Below are 22,061 nucleotides of genomic sequence, written 5' to 3' on the forward strand. Positions count from 1 at the left end.
GCTAAAAACTTGTTCTAAAGACCGAATACGTCGGGCAATAATTTTGGTGTATTTAAATTTGGGCCTGTGGGGAAAGAAATTGACTCTGTAAGGCGAAAGTAGTGGGTGGGGAGGCAGAAGACTGGGGGGTAGGAAGTAGGAGGAGGCCAACAGGGAAGATGGCATCCAGAGGGCAGCAGAGCATGCAATGCTCTGCCAGAGGGAAGAGTGAGGTGGCAGGAGAGGGGGATGAGACAGCAGTGACGTCATCCCCTGCAGGGAGGGGGAAAGAAAACAGGCTGAGACAAGGGTATCCAGCCCAGTTCGTCATATGGCTATTCGTCAGATCTGATGTGCCTCTCTAATGCATTCCTAGTTGATTTCCTGTCTTTGGGGAATCCGTGATCTTTAATGTAATGCCCGAGTGGCATGTCTTCACATCTGGTTTTTGCCTCTTTAGTGCATTCCTTGATGGATTACATTCAATGGGGAATCATTAGTCTTACCAGTCTTATTTGGGTGTCATGTCCTCTCATCTCAGGTTTGTCTGTTTGGCATATTCCTTTTTGGATTGCTATCATTAGGGGATCATCCGTTTCAACAGTCCTGTCCAGGTGTCGCAACACCACATTTGATGTTTGTCTCTTAGTGCGTTCCTTGATAAATTGCTATCATTGTTTTTCGTCTGCTGAATAATGCCTGCGCAAAATTGCTGAGGGCAGCAAATTCCTCCTTGGAGTCAAAGTAGGCGGTATTCTTGGTTTGTGGGAGTGTATCTTATTCTCGTGATGAGTTCTCCTCTTAAGTCTTCATATAATTTGCACTCATGGATAACGTGCTTCCAGGTTTCTATCTCGCAACAGGGGCAGTGACGTTCCTCAATAATACCCATACTGTGGAGCTTATCTTTAAAAGGTCCATGTCCTGTGAGGAGGAAGGTGGAGTTCCGTCTTGGGCAAAGCCAGTCTGGAGCCTTTGTATATAGTTTCGTGACAAGAGTAACAGAATCTACCTTCTTTTTCTTTCGTTATCTAGAAGCTGATCAGGGTTGGTAGACCCGATCAGCTTCTAGCCCACAATCTGTCCAGCCCACACGAGGAGGTAGGGTGTACGGCTCCTGTGGCTGATGTCCAAATTTATTCAAATATTTAATCAATTCATTTATTTAATGAATAAATTCATTCAAAATACCTATTTCTACAACACCAGATGGAAGTTTGTTTCAACGATCAACTATTCTCTGCCCGAAAGCAAATTTCCACTGTCCTGCAACCATCCTTCAATTTAATGCTCCCATATGTGTGTTGTTTGAGCGAGAGTAAGGATGTCATCATCATTCATATTACTCAATCCACTGAAAGCCTCAAGTGTTCTAAGTAAGAAAGTACTATGGAATATGTTAAACAGGACATCCTTATAAAACTCGAGCTCAACGGCAGAGCTCACTCCTGTGCATCAGAAGACACAGAGGCAATCTCCAAGGCAGAATGCGCTGGTCCCAAAGGAAGTAGTTATTGTTCGTGACTCTATTGTCAGGGAGGCGGAGAATATACTATGCAAGAAGGATAGGTGGAACAGGACCAGGGTGTCTGCAGGAGGAAAAAGTTGATGACGTTTTAGAGCAGATAAACTTTTAAGGGCACAAAAGGTGATATTGTTGTACACGTTGGAACTAATGACATTAAGAGTAAGAGATCTGCAGATTTACTCAACAAATACAAGTCAATGTTGAAAAAAAGTCACGAGTTAGGGTTGAAAGTGAAAGTGTCAGCAATTCTACCCAGACACGATAGGAGGAAGTATATGATGACAGCCTTGTCGATCAATTCAGCCTTGGGGAGATTGTGCTAGGCTCAAGGAGTAGAATTTTCTTCAGCCTGGTCTGTGCTTGATGACAGCAGAGATGCTTCTACAGGGATAGATGATGACAGCAGAGATGCTTCTACTAGGGTAAATTTAAATAGAAAGGGTGCAAGAATATTTGCTGATGCTATCGAGGCAGAGTTAGGTGAGGCGGAAAACTGCTAGCTTGGGGAGGAAACACAGACTAAAACATTAACAGTGCCTGCAAGCAGAGGCAAAAGTGACTCTTGCACTGCTTCTATTAGAATGAGCAGCAGACTGGAAAGCAAGGTAACAGAGATTTTCAGGACTGCTGGAAGTTATATAGTGGAACAAATAAATACTTGCGCTGTGTTAGGGTAACTAAGAATAGAAACAGATGTATGTATACTTGCATGTACACCAATGCAAGGAGTATAGTTAAGAAATTTGATGAGCTTGAAGTGCTAATCAAGACATCAAAGGCAGATATTGTTGGGATATCAGAGATGTGATGTCACACAGTCATAAGCAATGCAGAATTGGAATTTGGGGAGTACAATGGGTACAGAAAGGATAAGCAAGACAGGAAGGGAGGAGGGGTTATGCTGTTAGATAAGAAACACATAAAATTGAGGAAGTGCATTCAATTGATGTTGGTGGACAATGCAATGTTGAGTCTGTTCGGTGTGACATAAGCACTGGGAAAGAAAAAATGAGAGAAGGTGTGTGTTATAGGCCTAATGAATCTGGTGAGTATAATGAACAATTGTGCAGAGAAATAGAGCGGGCCAGTAAATCGGAATGTGTTATAATGGGGGATTTTAACTATCCAGATGTCGACTGGAACTTGTGGGTTGGTCACTTGCACACTAGCAAGACTTTTGGGGATTATTGGATGACTGTTTTCTACATCAACAAGTTCGAGAGGCAACCAGAGGGACTAATACTCTTGATCTGATTATCAGCAGTGATTATTCATGCATTAAGAATTTGCAGATAAAGGAACCACTGGGTGACAGTGATCACAATGTACTGCTGTGGGAATTACTTAAAGATATAATTACCATCAAGTCTAAAGGGAAGGGCTATTGCTTTCGTAGAAGGCCACCACAGGGATCTCAGACAGTTTTTAAATTCCGTACGGTGGGATCAACTGATGATGTTACTAACGTTGAATTCTAAATGGGAAGCCTTCAGGGACTTAATTTTGGAGGCTACTAGGCTTTTCATTCTAACTAAGAAATACTGTTCAAGGTTTAGGCGTAAATGGATGTCAGATGAGGCTTGTGCCAGAGAATAAAAATGCATGGGATACATATAAAGTATCAGGTGACACAGAAGCCTATGGCAGTTATAAACTAATCTGTAATCAAGTCACAAAGGAGGTTAGGTAGGCGAAGGCACATTACGAGAAATCTTTGGCAAAGGATGCTAAGAAAAACAGCAAGGATTTCTTTACTTATGCGGTCATTAGTAAAGGTCATTTATTACAAAATCACTTAATACTAAGTGATTTTTAATAAATGAGAGAAAAGCGGAGGAGAAATTGTTGAAGTTAAACATAAAAAAGCACCTGGAGCGGACCTGATCTATCCACACTTGGAATACTATGTAAACTCTAGAAGGAAGGGGATGAATCAGATTGAACCACTTAACATAGATGGGTTTTCTATTGATGATCGTGCTCGGGTAGCTGATAAACTGAATGAATATTTTGCATCTGCATTTACATATGAGGAGTTATTCAATGAGGGGAGTGCCAGAAGTTTATCAAACTAACAGGGAGAGCTAAGTGTAGGGTATTACACCTGGGAAACAGTAATCCAAAAATAACTTATTCACTTGGTGGAGTTCAACTAAACCCAGTACTGGAGGAAAGGGACTTGGGTGTTACGATACGGTCAGACATGAAATTCTCTGAGCATTGTAAACCGGTTGCAAGGAAGGCCCATGGTGTCCTATCGATGATCTGTCGAACTTTTGCAAGTAGAGATAGGGACGTGATAATCCTATTATATAAGGCTTTTGTTAGACCACACTTGGAATACTGTGTTCAAGTATGGAGACCGCACCTAAAGAAAGACATCGAGCTTCTTGAAAGGGTGCAAAGAAGGGTAACTCGCCTGGTGAGATCGGAAAAAGGGCATCTTTATGAAGAAAGACTTCGAATATGTGGGTTGCAGAGTTTGGAAACTAGATACCTTAGAGGAGATTTAATTGAGGTGTTTAAGGCTCTGAAGGCATCAGTAAAATGAATGAGGACGAAATTTAAGATTATAAATGATGCTAGAACTAGGGGACATAAATTAAGTTATGGGGGGATATGTTTAGATTGGACTTCAGGAAGTTTTATTTTTGTCAGCAAGTTATAAATTACTGGAATAAGTTGCCTACATGGGTAGTAGAGGCTGACAGTTTGGGAAATTCAAAGGTCATCTGAATAGTACCTTCGGATGAGGGAAACGCATAGGATGATAGGTTTAATTTCCTTTTCTTTTATTAATTATTAGTTTTTTTATCATTGTTTTATTCGGGTTTTTTTTTTTTTTTTTTGGCTGGTGCAGCATAAGCCATAGGCTTTCTTGCACCATGCGGTCATTACTAATACTAAGTGTTTTTGTAATAAATAAGAGCAAAGTGGAGGAGAAATTGTTGAAGTTAAACATAAAAAAGCACTTGGAGCATCCAGTTATATTAAAGAAGGCAGCAAAGGAAGTATGCAAACCCTTAGTCATAATTATGAGGGTTTCCTTGGACTCAGGGGCCATCCCCATGGACTGGTGATGTTCAAATGTATCACCAATTGACAAAGGGGGTTCAAAAGGTGACAAGTAACTACAGACCTGTTAGTTTAACTTGTGTTCCTGGGAAAATAATGGAATCACTGGTTAAAAAAGCATTGCAGGCTCATCTAGACAAGACTGCAGTAACAGTTAAGACACAACATGGGTTTGTTAAAAGGAGGTCTTGTCTCACCAATTTGATTGGATACTATGATGTGTTCACAAAGGAACTGAATGCAAAAATAATTTTGATATCATATACTTGGATGTCGGGAAAGCTTTTGATACTGTTGCACATGGAAGACTGCTGTACAAATTGGAAAGGTATGTCATTAAGGGTAAGTTACTACAATGGATAAAGGGATGTTTGAGTGGGAGATGACAGAGCGTGGTAATCAATGGACACTGCTCTTCGTGGACAAATGTTATTAGTGGAGTTCCCAAGGATTCGGTGTTGGGTCCATTTTGTTTTGTATATTTATCAATGATATTGATGAAGGCATATTAGGTTTATGTCCAAGTTTGCAGATGATACAAAGGTTTGCAGGGTTGTTAACGACAGTTAACGTCAGTATGATACTCCAAATGGATTTAGATAAGTTGTGAAAATGGGCTGAGAAGTGGCAACTGAAGTTTAACATTGACAAAAGCAAAGTACTGCATATGGGTAGCAATAACCGAAGGGAAACTACCAACTGTGTGGTGCTACACTCAGGGAAGTGGAAAGTGAAAAAGACCTGGGGCTAATTGTGCAGTCGAATATGAATTTCGCTGAGCAGTGCAGACGGGCAGCCAGGGAAGGTCATGGAGTCTTGTCAATGATATATAGGAATTTTGCTAGCAGGGACAGGTAGGTGATTATCTCGTTATAAAAGGCAATGGTCAGGCCACACCTAGAGTACTGTGTACAGGTCTGGAGGCCCAATTTTAGGAAGGATGTAGAGTTGCTAGAACGAGTACAAAGAAGGGCAACAAGATTGGTGAGGGGTACAAAAGGGTGCCCTTACCAAGGGTACCCTTTTGTACCCCTCACTAAAGGCTTAAGTTCTGCAAATTGCAGCGCCTGGAGAGTAGGCACCTGCGAGGTGATCTGATTGAGGTGTATAAGGCCTTGAATAGCTTTAGCAAGCTGAATGCTGATGGGATTCTTCCTCTTGCTCATTATTTCATTAGTTTTAAAATTTCTTCTCCTTCCAAAGATTTTAAAAAGTTTTTAAATTATGAACAGGACATGTTATAGTTTTATTTCACCATAAGTTCGGCTTCCAATTTTTTTTAATAAAAGACGGTTTCTCTCTTTCCGTGAAGCATTTGAATGTGGAATGCTTAACATGGAGCTTCCAATTTGAGATAAATTATTTGCCTCCGGAAATTGAGAAAAATTGCACCCATTTTTTCATCAACGCGTATTTTCTTTTCTTCGTTACTCAGTTGACAAACAAAATGCCTTAATAATAATAATAATAATAATAATAATAATAATAAAGAAGAGTCATACGGTGCAAGGAAGCCTGAGGCTTGTGCTGCACCAGCCAAAAAAAATTCCCGAGTTACCCTGAGAGAGATAGAGAGAGTCAAAAGTAGAAGGGAATCGCCAAGAAAGAGAAGAATGATGATATCCAGCTCAGGATCCTAGGTGTGCCAAGCCCATACTCGCCAGACGTGAGCCCCTGGGGTTTAGACTTAAAATTTCTTCAAAAAGCAAATCTACGTTAACATTTTTGATGTTGAATATTTCTGGTAATTCACAAATAGCATTAAATGTTGGTGGAATAAAGATTTCTCAATTCTCACTTTTCTTTTATTAGAATTAATTTTTAACACATCAGTTAGATTCCAATAAGAATTCATTAAAAATACGTAAAATCAATAAATTAAGTATTTTCCTCTCTTATCGGGACAAATGGTGGTATTATCGGGAAGCCGGACTTGAAGTTCTAAATCGGGAAAATCCCGGTCATATCGGGACGATTGGCCAACCCGGTTAAAAAGTTGCAAAAAAAAAAAAAAAAAAAAAAAAAAAGATGGTTATTTTGTTTGCAGATGACTAATAATACTAACAATATTGTAGATTCTTTACTTGTAATTCATTTGGAGAGGTCTGAATTCAAATACTATCAGACTCGAAGAATTCTTCAGACTCGGGCTGTAATTAGTTAAGCTCGGGTGAAGGGTTCTTACGGAGGTATTTCGAGATTTTATTTCCACATTTGTGCAGATAAAGATTAATAAACAATAGAGATAAAGTAATACACAATAAAGATTGCCATATAAAGCGAATTGTGGCCGAATAGTAGCTTCGAATATTGCGTTTCTATTTAATAGATTACTTTTTCTTTGAGGAGAAATATCACTGTATCATTTTCCCTTTCATATATAAAGAGAGAATCGTTTTTGTTGTTCTTTTTTTAAGGAGGTATTTCGAGGGGACGTCATTCTATGCATCCGAAAAATAGTAGAATATTACGAGGGATAAAACAATGCATTTAACATAAAATCACATTTAAAATGTATCAAAACAAACTTATTAAGTAAACAGGCCAGAATCCAACACTTTTCAAAACTTCCATACAAATATACTTACAGCATAACTGATATATCAAAGACAGGACGTCATACACAGTAGGCGCTCTGTCCCAACCGCAAGTTGTATGTGTCAGGAGAAATAAAAGTCCAACTACTAGAGTACTCATTTCCAAAACACTTATCGCGAAACTACCTGCGAAGAGACAAAAGTTTGCTTTCCACCGCCAGCGTTTATAAATACTATTAGGAGTTTCCGTGATGACGTCAGTGAACTCATAAATAATATTAACGAAGAGCACAAGGACGATTATCTTGCCACTGGACGCGACCGAGAAAAAAAGAAAAGGGGTGGAGGGAGACGTCATTGAAATAACTGGTCACATGCAGACGAGACGTTGGTTTGGTTTTTCAGTTAAATTATAATTTATAGTTTCATTTATTTCAAGGCAGTTATCATACAATATGAAATTTATTTTTAAATAATCAATTTTGACTTGTCATTACCGCTTTTACATAAAAGTATACATACTGTTTATAATTTTCGTATCGGAAAGTATTTTGTTAGAGTTCAATTGTATTTTAGCAGAGAGGAGGAATAAAGTGACGATTTTATTCCTCCTAATTAGTGACGACTTGGGTTTACACACTTGGGTGTGTAAACCCAAGGATCATAATGTTATACAATCAGCTAGTAATAAGTAAAACTAAGTTATACAAGAAATAAATAGTGAAAAAAATAAAGAAAAAAGTAAATAATATAAGCAGTTAATATATACGTGTGCAGGTAGCGCGTAGCTATATAGCGCGTGCTGTCTGACATTGAAATTTCTCCACCCAGGAGTGGATGGATTTGATGCAAATCAGCATGAGTATGTGGCAATCAGGATTTTTTAAAATGAGTATGTGGCATTAATCAGGATTTTTTAAAGTATTTTTCCTTTCTCTCATATATAATTTTGGTAAAACAAACACTGAATCTCACAATTAACATCCATTTTTGTTCTATTTTTCATGATTGTTAATATATATTTTCTACTATTTAATATATTAATATAATTTATACAAACTGACTCGTCATTTAATTCTGCCGCCAGTAGGAATCTAGAAGTCGTTTGATTTTGGTTTATGATGAAGTTTCCAAACTGTGAAAAACTCCAAAGTTATATGCGATCACTTGGCATTGATAAGTCAGACGACTTGTCAAAAGTTTGTCAACAACCGCCCAAGAGAGCCGTGCGTAGAGGGATAAAATTTAAATACAGTTCATATAGAAATTTAAAAAAAAATAATAATAATCTAAAAGCCTTTTCATTGTGTACACGTCCAAGGCCAAGTGATCCTTGTACCGTTGCATAATTTGCAAACTGTGAATCTACTTTCTGTTGACGGCAATTGGTTATAGTGTTCCCAACTCTTAATAATACTTCCCGCTAGCCGAATTCTCAAAATCCGCTATTTTTAACACTTAACCCGCTAACTTTTGAAATTTTCATTTGGATTAAATCCTATTAATGGTGCCACAAAAAATAATGGGTGCCTTAAAAATTTTTAAGACCTCAATATTATGTCCAAACAAAAACTTCCAAATTGCATATTAAATGCAGTTTATTCTGAGTAACAAGTCAAAAATAACAAGAACCGTTTAACGGAGTTGATGAATTTATGCAGTGATATGATCACTGGATTTCTTGTGATCACTTGCCAACCCAGTGATCACTGGGTTGGCGAAAAATTACATTTTTCAGAGTACAGCTTTTTTTTTTAGAGCATCAGCTTCTGTGGCCATAATGCACCTCCCAAATTTTTTGCATTTTACTCTGATCCAAGCCCGAGGCGGGATTCGAACCCGCGACCTTTGGGTTGGCAGGCAAGCACTTTTTACCCACCTGGCTAGCCCGGTCGGCACAGCTTTTTCTGAAGTTTGCAATCTTGAAATCCGGCTTACATAAAGTAAATGTAAAACTGATATGTTTAGATGGGGTTGTTAGAAACCTTGCTGTAAAACAAAGAGTATTAGACATAACTCATTTTTTAATGATAGTAGATTATCGTTATCTCAAAATTTATTATTTCTATACTTCTGTTGCCAAAATTGGAATCAAGATTGCATTGCTCTTGATTTAAATATCAATAAAAACATTGTTATTGAAAAATGCAAAGATCTGAGGGAGATATGCAAGATATCAATAATTGATTAAGATAGTTAACTAGGGATGATTTCAGAAAATGGAACACCCATCGAAGTTTAAATTGAATTATAATTTATGACGACTAATAGGAACACAATGGGTTTTTGGTGCATTCGAAAGAATTATCAAACGATATTTTTTAGTTACAGTAGAAAATAGAGATAAAACAACTCTATTATCAATTATAAGAAAGAGAATATTGTGAGGTACAAGAATCATCAGTGATGGATGGCCTGCATATAAAGATCTCTACCGAGACATTAATTATACCCATGATGAGGTCATTCATCGCTACAATTTTGTTTCTCCAGATGATTCAAGTGCTCATACTTAAAATATTGAAAACACTTGGTTACATGCCAAAGGAAAATTAAAATACCAGTTTGGAACACAGGATAGTCTACTAGAAGGTTATCTATTTGAGTTTCTATTTAGAAGAAAATTTTCTAAAGAAAAATTATTTAATTATCTTATTTTAGAAATAAATAAATAAGAAAGGTAAATTTTTTTATGTTTTGAAAGTTAATTGAATTTTTGAATTTCCCTAATTTTTTTTTATTAAATTTTTTCTAACTTTTTTAAGCATATATTTTTTATTTTTTTATGGCACCCATTAATAGGATTTAGCCTTCATTTGTTTGAGGATTTAAAAAAATATATTATATATAATATAAAATAAATATCTATTTTTTATAAATATCTAATTATAGTCGAAATTCAATACCTCCTCATCATATGCTTCTTGTGTACCCATTTTGAGAAGCACTTCTTCAGGTAAAACATAATTTTTACAAAAATTTTCCACTCTTTTGAGCCCATATCCGTATCGTACCAACATTTTTCGATTTAATTGAACAATTTAAAGCTATGACCCAACGGTCATGTCGTTTGTCCGCGAGTGTAACTACGTATTGAAATTGATGGGGTCCCCTCAGGGTAATCCCGGAATAATATAAAACCGATTCTTTCCTTTATAAAAAAAAAAAAAAAAAAAAAAACTGTGAAATAAGATATCTCTCTGTTTACGATGTATATCAATAAAACATTTCAATTATGAAATATTTATATTATTAAATAAATATTTCTTAATTTAGATGTTACACTGCCGAAATATATAAAATGCTAAACATATTTAAAAGTTTTACAATTATACTCTTTCCGCTAAAAAATCCGCTATTACATATTTTAATCCGCCAAATCTGAAGCAATTCCGCTAAAACTAGCGGAATTGCTTCAGATTTGGTTACTGATTGGTTACTGCCAACTGCAAATTTTAACTTTAGACACGTTCACGTGCCGTTCTTCAATGTTTTCAGACCTGCAGTGTCAAATTTATACCGGGCATCATAAAAGCAAATAAGACTGTGTGTATAACTGATTGACTAATAGATGGGCTTATTGACAAATTGACATACAAGCTAGGTTCAGTGGATGGCAAAAGGGCAAATTACAATTGCAGAGAAGCCCTATTATTTGATTATCCGATGTGGAGACCGGTAGTTATTATTATTATTATTATTATTATTGCTCTTATATTGTTTCTCCCTGATTGGGGATTCCACCTCGTAACGGGTATTGCTACCAAGTACACAGGATGGTTGTTTTTCTTGTTATGTCTGGTGTTACTGTTGGTCGAGGAACTCTCTGACTATCCTACAGGTGTCCAGGATTGCGACTTTCTGAAGTTCCTTGTAGGTGTTCGCTGGGAGGCCTATTTCTGCTAGACTGTTATGTAGGGTCTTTGGCACCATACCTGTGGTTGACATGATGATCGGGATGGTCATTACTTGTTGCATATGCCACATCTCTTTGATCTCCTGTCTTAGGTTCGTGTACTTCCTGATTTTTTCCCCATGGGTTTTCTGCAGGTTGCCAGTGTTGGGTACTCTATGTCAATCAGATAGGTAGCCTTTTCCTTCTCGTCCACAAGGGTTATGTCCGGTATGTCGTGCGGGATTGTCCTATCCGTTATTGTGACGCGGTTCCAGAGTACAGCTTGTGGGTTTGGGTCTCTAGTACTGCCTGGGGTTCATACTTATAGTACGGTACACTTTCTCCAATCAATTGGTATTTCCTTGCTAGCTTCTGATGTATTATCCTGGCCACCTGGTCGTGTCTACGAATGTACTCAGTCTGGATGATCACCTTGCATCCCGCGGTGATGTGTTGGATCGTTTCTGAGGCCAGGTGGCATCGTCGACATGTGTCATCGAACACTCCGGGCTTCTTGGCGATGTATTTTCTATAGTTCCTGGTATTGATTACCTGGTCTTGGATGGCGAGCATGAATCCTTCTGTCTCGGGGAAGAGCGTCCAGCTCGTGAGCCATGCATTGGAAGCAATTTTCTCTATGTGACCTTGATGGAGATCATTGTAGTGTCTACCATGGAGTGTCTTCTCTACCCATCTTTCTAGCTTCGTTTGTACCTCCTGTTTGTGGGGGGCTCTTCGCTTAGATTGAGTAGGGTAAACCGCTTATCTATCTTCCTTATGGCCTGGTGGAGTACTGCTGTGTGTTTCTGGAAGTAATCCTTCAGGTTAACTATCGCTGTCTTCTGTTGCTCAATGAGGTCTATCAGGCCCCTTCCTCCTTCTTCCCGGGCAATTGTCAGTCTCTCCACGGCAGATTTCGGGTGGTGTTGGCGGCTCTTGGTCATCATTTCCTTATTATTATTATTATTATTATTATTATTATTAGCCATACGGTGCAAGGAAGCCTGAGGCTTATGCTGCACCATAAAAAAAAAAAATAAAATAAAATTCCCGAGTTACCCTAAGAGAGAGAGAGAGAGAGAGAGAGAGAGAGAGAGAGAGAGAGAGAAGTAGAAAGGAATCACCAAGAAAGAGAAGAATGATGATATCCAGCTCAGGACCCTGGGTGTGCCAAGCCCATACTCACCAGATGTGAGCCCCAGGGGTTTATTTATTATTATTATTTATTTATTTTTTTTTTTAAATAAAACCCGATTATTTAATATAATGCAAAGCTGTATCTAGGGCGTTTTTGGCTACTACAGAAATTTTAGTTATGGACTTGATCCAATCTAGTTTTCTTCATATTTAGATCAATCTATATCCGCCATGGTGTGTATGATTTGTGTGTCGTCCATAATTTCATTTTCGAATAAACTGTCACAGATTTGTTAGGAAACATCGTTGAATCCATTGTTGTATGTCCTCTTGCTGTAAATCTTGGAGACCTTCAGTCTGCCAGAAATCAGTTAATAAACTATATTATTTGTTAACTTTTGCAGTTTAGGATTTCAGTTAGCGTTTCAATAGCGGGCCAAAGTTTTCTCTAAGATTTAGTAAATTTTGAACTTGGAATTTCGTTCCATGCTAGTGCTATAGTGTAAACACGTCTTTTATATGGATGGCTTTTAACGATTGTATAAGATAACTTTAACTCAACCTTTTGGGCATGTCATCTCTTTAGATAACCAAGTGCCCTACTTGATTCATAGGCTGTATCAAGGATGCTACATTCGGTGGTAAAAACCTGGTCTTTGAGTCCACTTTCCTGAGTACGTGATAACTGAGATGTGTAGAGGCGTTAACTAGAAAGAGAATAGCCATTTCAGGTAAATTTATTTGCTTCAAGTATTTCTTTACAGAGTAAAAATTGACGAAAAAAATCATTCAATTTGAATAATGCAGAGTCCATTCATGCTGATTTTTTTGAGTGGTAATAAATTGGCAGAGATGAACAATTCATATTTTTAAAAGTTCTTTTTAAGACAACAAAGAGAGATAATTTATGAGTTCCAGTTGCATTGCTGCAAGCGGCTACCATGATTCTGTGAATTTTTGATACCTTGGTACGGCAGGCTCCACGTTTTTTCCCATTATTTTTGATTTCGGCCTGTTTCATCCATTTTGTAAAGTTATTCTATAAATTTTTCTCTGTTGAAAAATGATCTTAAAGCTGTAAATTTTTGAGCAGCAGGCTGATCGGTGGATATTTGGTTGTTTTTGTTGTAAGGTTTTAGGCGTATCCGCAACTTAGGCCATATTGCGCCGTATATAATATGTCTGTAAACTGTGTGTGTTCTGTGGTTGATTTGCTGCTTGCAGGACGAAAACCTTCAGTTTCTGGGAGAAAAAACCATGCTATCCTCGTCTGAGACCGACTAAACCAGCCAGGGTGTGAAAATGACCCATAGATCAGCTAAGTTGCAGAGCTTCTTAATACTCAATACATGGATACCATGGCATTTTTTATAACCTCCAAGCCATCCGTCACTTGCTGTAAAACTTCGGCATCATCAATGTTTTGATGTAAAATCAAGGACTCTTCTTTGATGCTTCTTCTGTGAACCCGCTGATGCAGTCCGTGTTGTCTTTTTTTTTTTTTTTGCATTAATCACAGCCATAATGCATTATCTATCATCATAATTATGAGTTCATTAAAGTGGAACGAGAACTTAACAACCTTTTAAAACAAAATGCAGAATCTTTCTAGATTTATTTCTAGTCTTCGACCTCATTTGCCCACACCTAATTCACATCATTTTTTACAGACTCACTTTACAGAGCACCCCAATTTAGATTTCATGCGAACAACTCTTTCTTTCTTTTAATTAAATTACATACGGTAATTACAATGAAAAACAACTTTACTGGTGCAAACAGAGTTTGCATCAGTAACGTCCTGTCTGTCCTTTCTGCATACATTGTACTCATCATATTCAAATTTGCATACTTACTTTATTTTTGGAACAAACACGACTTAACATGTTACTATAAAAAACAGTGATTCAATAAATCCACAAAAGTCTTGCTATAAAACTTAAACACTCACTCACACACTATAAAACTAGTGTGTGAGTGACAAATTCACAAGTTCCAATCAATATCTGTTAAGTTAAAATCCTCACTTATAAGACATCCTGGTTTACTGGCCCACTCTTTTTCTCTGTACAGTTGTTGGACTCAAATCAAACTCCTACTCACATTTTTGTTTTTCTAGTGCTCATGTTACATTAAACTGACTCAACATTTAACTGGCTGTCCATCTCAACTGGATGCACTGCCTTAGATTTTATGTGCTTCTTAACTAAGAGCATAACTCCACACCACTCCGGTCCTTTCTGTATATATTGTACTCCCCATATTCAAATTTGCATCTTTACATCTGAGTGATATCACGTCTCCGATATTTCCCACAATGTCTGCGTTTGATGACTTGACTAACATTTCAAATTCATCAAATTTATTTACTATGCTCCTAGTACTGGTATATATGCACTTGTTCTTACTCTTAGTTACCCTAATATAGCCCATTTATTTCTTTGTTCCGTGACCACCCAACAAACCTTGAAAATCCTTGGTACCTTGCTTTTCGGGCTGCTGCATGTTCCAGTAGAAGCAGTTCAAGAATCACTTTCACCCCTGCCTGCGGCTAATCTTTTAATCTGTGAATCCTCCCAAGCTAGCAGTTTTCCGATCCACTTAACGCTGCCTCGATAGCATCAGCAAATATTCTTGCACCCTTCCTATTTAAGTATTTTCCATCCCTGTAGAAGCAATCTCCCCTGTTAAGGAGAGACCACTGAGAAAAATTCTGCCCTATGAGCCTTGCACAATCTCTCCAAGGCCGAAATGATTGACAAGACTCTTATCATGTAATTCTTACTATCGTCTCTGGGCAGAATTTCAGACACTTTCAAATTTAATTCTAAATCGCGACCTAGTCGGTCTCAGGCGAGTGTAACATGTTTTCCTCCAGAAAACTCGGATTTTCCCCTAGGAAACAGCAAATTTACAAACATAATATATACGGCGCAACAACAACAACAACAACAACAGCTGCCTTCGATCCGAAAAACAGGCTCGCGAAAACTTATTCACAAAAACAAATAATCGATTGGAGAAACCGCGAACTACTAAGTTCTCTTGTACCTATAAATAAATAAGGAGTGTGTGTGCGATAAGGAGTCTGTAAATTCAAAATTGCATATATTTTTCGGTCGATTTGATAGTTTGGGGACGAAAAAAAACCTCGAATTTCCAGGAGAAAAAAAATATCATGCAACTATCGCCTGAGGTTGAATAACAGCCACATTGCCGAAAACGTCCACAGTGGTGCGGTTAGCATCACTAACGGCATTCGAACTAGTGATCTTCCCACCTGGTGGGCCATTAATATCCTCTGTGCTTCTTGCGAGGAACGATACAGTAAGTGTGCATGTCTATTAAGCGCCAAAGAAGCTAAGGGTGTCATGTATTGAGTTGTTGCATAATTTTCGGATTTTGTTGTTGTAGAGTTTTAAGCCATTGTTGTTGTTGTTGTTGTTGGATTTTAATCCATGTCCTGCTATCCTTGCCTTAACAATCTGATAATTACTGCCAAAACTATTAAGTCTATTACTGATCAGTTATTTTTAACTGTGAAGCATAGGATACTGCGTATCGTATCAGGCTATGGTTAGGGAGGCAGAGCTTATCAGGGTTCTAACGACACTGATTTATTTAATCTAAGTGAATTGATGGTTGTGAGCTCCGAGTTAAATATAAATAAGACCCCAGGTTGGATGAAATTTAAAATAATTATATTATTAGAACCACACAGTTATGTCCTGATGTGTTATTAAATGTATTTAATAAATGTTTTCTTGAAGGGATTTTTCCCTGATTTTAGAAGATTGCTTTATTGAAGTTGATTCAGAAACCGGGTAAGCCTTTAAGAACCCAGGATGTTTCGCCCATTTTTATATAAAATAATAAGAAGTTATTTAAGTGACAGAAAATTCATAGTAAAGCCATTTGAAATATGAGAGGGTTACAAACTGCAGATGTCCTCAGGGATCACTGTTGGGCTCGGTTTTTTGGAACTTGGTTCTAAACTTGTTTGTGGTTAGCCTTTGATAAACCTGAGTGTCATAAGATAATTTTTGTGGGCGATTTTGTTTTGCTGGTAGAGGGCAAATCTAGACAACAAATTGAACATAAAATTGGGACAGTGGTGAACAGTCTTGTTCAATGGGCTTCGAATAACAAGCTTGAGATTACTCCTAAAACAGCGATGATGCTTACGAAAGGTAAGTTTTATTACAATCGTTCACCAAAAGTAGTTGCTGATAATAAACAGATACTTCTTGTTCCTCAAGTTAAATATCTTGGAGTTATTTTGGATGATAGATTTATATTTACTGCTCATTTAGAATACTTAGCTAGTAAGGTTAAAAAAATTTACAGTTTCTATTGTTAGAATTACAAGAAAAGGGTGGGGGTTGAATAGAAGAGTTCTTCCCTTGTACTATAAAGCTATATTTTTGCCAATTGTGTCATATAGTGTGCCATTCTCTGAAGACAGAGAGTGGTAATCAATGGTCACTGCTTTTCGTGGGCTAATGTTATTAGTGGAGTCCCGCAGGGTTGTGTTGGGGCCATTGTTGTTTTTTGTATTTATTAATAATATTGATGATGGAATATCAGGCTAAATGTCTAAGTTTGAAGACGACACGAAGGTTGGCAGGGTTATTAATGGCACTAATGACAGTACGCTACTGCAACGGGATCTAGAAAAGTTGAGCAGACGGGCCGAGAGGTGGCAACTGAAGTTTAATATTGACAAATGTAAAGTACTGCATATGGGTAGTAGTGACCTCCGAGTAACATATCAACTGCGTGGTACTACATTGAGGATGGTAGAGAATGAAAAGGACCTGGGGATAATTGTCCAATCAGATATGAAGTTTTCTGAGCAGTGCAGATGGTCTGCAAGAGTAGCTCATGGTGTCATTTCAATGATATACAGGAATTTTTCTAGCATGGAAAATGATGTGATTTGGCATTGCCTTGCATAAGGCAATGGCAAGGTCACACCTTGAGTACTGTATACAGGTCTGGAGGCCACATTTTCGGAAGGATGTTGAGCTGCTGGAACGAGTACAGAGAAAGGCCACATAATTAGTGAATGGAACAAAGAGTTGCTCTTACGAAGGAAGGCTTAAGATTTGCAAATTGCAGTGCCTGGTGACTAGACACCTGCGAGGTGATCTGATTGAGGTATATAAGGCCTTGAATCGTTTGACCAAGCTCAATGCTGATGGGATTCTTCCTCTTGACCAGATTAATCACCTGAGGGAACATAAATTCAAATTGAGGAAAGACAGTTGTAGGATAGATGTGCTGAAATTTACTTTTAGCCATTGGAACAAACTTCCATCTGTCGTAGAAGTTGACAGCTTAAATAAATTCAAGGCAGAACTAGACAAATATTTAGAGCGAATGGACGGGTGAAATGGGAAGGGTTTTTTTTTTTTTCATTTTTTTTATTTTTGGCTGATGCTGTATGAGCTTGCTTTCTTACATCATATGTCTCTGCTAATGCTTATGCAAATATGCTTCATATGTTTGGTTTTTGCGAGTTAGTACCGTTAAATTTAGGAATAAGATAAATTCATTTCAAAGATCTATGTTCTTAACTGCATTACAGGTGTGTACGGTATCTACTAATGATTTCCAGGTTATTGCGGGTGCTCTTCCGTTGGATTTGTTTATAATTTTTAGGGCATAAACATTCCCACATGAGGAATTATTAAGGTTTGAAAATGGCAGAAGATTATCAAATTGTAACAGGGAACTTAATGATTTTGTAATAACTGAGAACAAAGTGGAGGAGAAATTGTGGAAGTTTAACATAAGAAAAGCAACTGGGGCGGATGGGATCTATCCAGTTATATTAAAGGAGGCGGAAAAGCAACTAACCAAACCCTTAGCCATAATTATGAGAGCATCCTTGGACTCAGGGGAGGTTCCCACGGACTGAAGATGTGCAAATGTATCCCCAATTCACAAAGGGGGATCGAAGGGTGACATGAGTAATTACAGACCAGTTAGTTTAACCTTCTTTTCAGGGTAAAATAATGGAGTCACTGGTGAAAGATGCATTGCAGGATCATCTAGACAAGACTGCAGCAATTATTCAGACACAGCATGGGTTTGTTAAAGGAAAGCCTTGTCTGACAAATTTGATAGGATATTATGATGTGGCTACAAAGGAAATGGATGCAAAAAATAATTTTGATATCATATATTTGGATTTCACGAAAGCTTTTGACACTGTTGCGCATGGAGGACTATTGTACAAATTGGAGCAGAATGGTATTAAGGGTAAGTTGCTACAATGGATAAAAGGATGGTTAAGTGGGAGAAGACAGAGGGTGGTAATCAATGGGTGCTGCTCTTCGTGGACTAATGTTATTAGTGCAGTCCCACAGGGTTCGGTGTTGGGTCCACTGTTGTTTTGTGTATTTATCAATGATATTGATGAAGGTATATCAGGCTTAATGTCGAAGTTTGCAAATGATACAAAGGTTGGCAGGGTTGTTAATGACAGTAATGGCAGTGTGCTACTGCAACAGGATCTAGATAACTTGGGCAGATGGGCTAAGAAGTGGCAACTGAAGTTTAACCTTGACAAATGCAAAGTACTGCATATGGGTAGAAGTAACCCCAGAGAAACGTACCAACTGTGTGGTACTACACTTAAGGTGGTAGAAAATGAAAAAGACCTGTGAGTAATTGTGCAGTCAGATATGAAGTTTTCTGAGCAATGCAGACAGGCTGCCAAGGCAGGTCATGGGGTTTTGTCAATGATATATAGGAATTTTGCTAGCAGGGAAAAGGAAGTGATTGTCTGTCTGTATAAGGCAATGGTCAGACCACGGCTTGAATACTGCGTACAGGTCTGGAGGCCTCATTTTAGGAAATAAGATTTACTTGAGCGTGTACAGAGAAGGGTAACAAGATTGGTGAGGGGAATGAAGGGATCCTCTTACGAAGAGAGGCTTAAGTTCTGCAAATTGCAGTGGCTGGAGACAAGGCACCTGCGCGGTGATCTGATTGAGGTGTATAAGGCCTTGAATGGGTTGAGCACGCTGAATTCTGATGGGATCCTTCCACTTTTTTTTTTTTTTTTTTTATGTGAACCCCAAACATGAGAGAGGTATTAGAACCTATAGTACCTAGTACCGTGCTTGGGTTCGAGGTTGAGAAGACGAAAGAAGATATTTGTTGACATTGGACTTGAACTTCTGTAGATTTTCAGGAAATACGTATGAAGGAAGGTTGTTCCAGAAAACGGCAGTTGAATAAATAAATGAGGAAGATGAAAAGTTGGTTCTATGGGTTTGAAGTTGGACAGTAAATGGATGTTGGCTGGTGGCGGCACGTGTTTGGACTGTTTTGAAAGAGGGAGCGGGAATTATAGAAGCCAATTCAGAAGAACAGTGCCCATGGAAGTATTTGTAGAAGAGGTATACAGCAGAAACAGTACGTCCATGAGAAAACGAGTGGAGAAACTCTGTTAGAGATGAATCATTAATTAACCTAACTACCCTCTTCTGAATGGAATCAAGAAGCCTGAGAGAGAGTTTTTGGGGGCAACACCCCAGATGTGGGAACAATATTCCATGGCAGGGGGATTTGCGATTTATACAGAGTGAGCAGCTGTTTGGAAGAAAAGTAACGCCGAGAGCGAAAGAGAAAACCAAGTTTTTTTGATGCAGAAGAAGAAATATTTGTAATGTGCTTGTGCCAAGAGAGATTAGAAGTCAGGGTAATCCCGAAAAGAGATATATCATTTTGCCTAGAAATCGGAGTGTCACTAAAGATAAGCATAGGAGCAGAAGAATCCTTTTTGCGAGATATAAGACAAGACTGACTTTTAGAGGGGTTGAAATCAACTAAGTTGTCTTTGCCCCACTCGAGAATTACCTGAAGATCGGTATTTAAGGAATTGGTTGCAGATTGTCGATTGTCGAAAAGTTGAAGCTGATTGAGCAGGACAAGGTTTCTGAAAATGGAAAGTGGAATGCTCTCATCGGCAAAACTATGGATAGGATTTCCGGTCAATGGAAGAAGGTCATTAATATACAAGAGGAAAAGAGTGGGGGAAAGGACTGAACCTTGCGGGACACCAGCATTAGTGGAGAAGTTAGAAGATAGAGAGCCATCTACCATCACCCTCAGTGAGCGATGAGAGAGAAAACTGGATAACCAATTACTAAAAACAGTTGGCGAACCATAAGATGGAAGCTTGTTTAGAAGACCTCTATGCCAAACATGAGCGAAAGCCTTTGAGATGTCAAGAGCAACTATTTGTGTTTCACCGAACCTTTCCATTGAATTAGTCCATAAATGGGTAACATAAGCCAGAATATCAGTGGATCGACACTGTCGGAATCAATACTGGCGATCGTTGATCAGACGGAAGGTTTCTATGTTGTTTTATGAGTATGTGGTTAATTGATCTCTTTAGAAAGAGTAGAAGTAATTGCAATGGAACGATAATTAGATGGGAGGGATTTGTCACCCTTTTTAGGAACTGGCTAGATATCAGCAAGTTTCCAAGCAGAAGGAAAAACACCTTTGGAATAAAAAAGTGAAAAAAGGCGGCAAAGAATAGGAGTAAGTTTAGGAGCACAGGTTTTGAGAACAAGTGGAGAAATATCATCGGGACCTGTAGCTTTCTTAGCATCAAGATTCATCAAAATCCTTCTGATATCCTTTTGCCGGAAGAACACAGGAGGCATTGAATGGAGCGTGTTGGGAATGGTGGGAGGTGTTTTACCAAGATCATTAATACATGAGCTGGAAGAAAAATGGGATGCTAGCAGGTCAGCTTTATCCTTGGCTGAAGTCACAACAGAACTATCTGGTTTGGACAGAGGTGGGAGCAGAGATGGGCAAAAGAGAAAATCACCAAGTTGTGATCTGAAGTGCCTAAAGGACCGCTCACTTCGACCATATACTTAGAAGGGCTGTTTGTGAGAAAAAGATCAAGCGTATTGGCTATATGATTAGGATTTTTCGTTATTCTTGTAGGTAAATGAACAATCTGTGCTAGGTCATTCGTAATTGCAAAGCCTCAGCATCTCGACCTGTTGGGTCGGTGTGACTAGAAAACGGAAGCCAGCTGGAGTTGTGAACATTAAAATCACCAAGGAAAATTACCTCACTGCTAGGAAAGTTGGACTGGAGAAAGTCAAGTTGCAAAGAGAGGAAGTCAAAGAGCTCCAAGTGATTAGTGGAGTTGGGAGAACGGTAGAGACAACAGATGAATTTGATACAATGAGGTAGAGAGATTTTAAGCCAGAGAAGATCAAAGAGAGGAGATTCCAAATTGCCAAGTCTCTGACAGGGAATATCAGAACGGACATATGCACAAGTACCACCTTTGAGGCAAAAGGAATCATACAGCGAATAATTTGGGCATCTGAGATGAGCAGTGGTTGAATCAACCGATAACTGAGATTCTGTCAGAAAAGTATATGGGGTTTGGCAGACTGCAAGTGGAAATGGACATCGTTGAGATTAGAATTGAGACCACGTATATTTGTGAAATGAATTAGGAATTGCTTGGGAGGTTTAGATATTTTCGCAGATAAGCTTGCTCTATTAGTTTGACAATTCATGGTGTTCAATAGTAAAAAAAAGTGGGTGGGACATGCTGTATAAAGTAATGAAATTTTTGGATATGGCGTACACGTGGCAAGAATATACCCAGATCCTTGACATAACGTGGCCTACACAATGCTCCCCGCATACACACTACTCAGACTCCCTCCAGTCACTATCTGGCAGACTAGAGGTAGCAAGATTATACAGGGTGTTTCAGTTAAACGTTTCAGAACTTCTAAGAGGGGTAGGGTACATCCTGACAACTCGAAATCATATAGCAATGTGGGGTCGGAAATGCTTTCCTGAAGCGGTGTTGTACACAGAAGCACCATAAAGAAAAGAGACCGTAAGT

The 22,061-nt window shown here is 38.3% G+C and overlaps 1 protein-coding gene across 1 annotated transcript in view; it reads right to left on the bottom strand.

The window, feature by feature from the left end:
- LOC150080678 (uncharacterized) overlaps nt 1–7,320 on the bottom strand; it is a 49,747-nt gene extending 42,427 nt beyond the window's left edge. Inside the window, exon 1 of the mRNA XM_090381348.1 lies at nt 7,171–7,320. Within this exon, the coding sequence (XP_090237474.1) occupies nt 7,171–7,279 (109 nt within the window). The 5' untranslated portion in view covers nt 7,280–7,320. The remainder of the gene's footprint in view (nt 1–7,170) is intronic.
- Between the last annotated feature and the right edge of the window lie 14,741 nt (nt 7,321–22,061).

The sequence above is a fragment of the Mastigoproctus giganteus genome, chromosome 9, assembly GCF_048544385.1.
Source record: "Mastigoproctus giganteus isolate SK-2022 chromosome 9, ASM4854438v1, whole genome shotgun sequence".
Taxonomy (NCBI): domain Eukaryota; kingdom Metazoa; phylum Arthropoda; class Arachnida; order Uropygi; family Thelyphonidae; genus Mastigoproctus; species Mastigoproctus giganteus.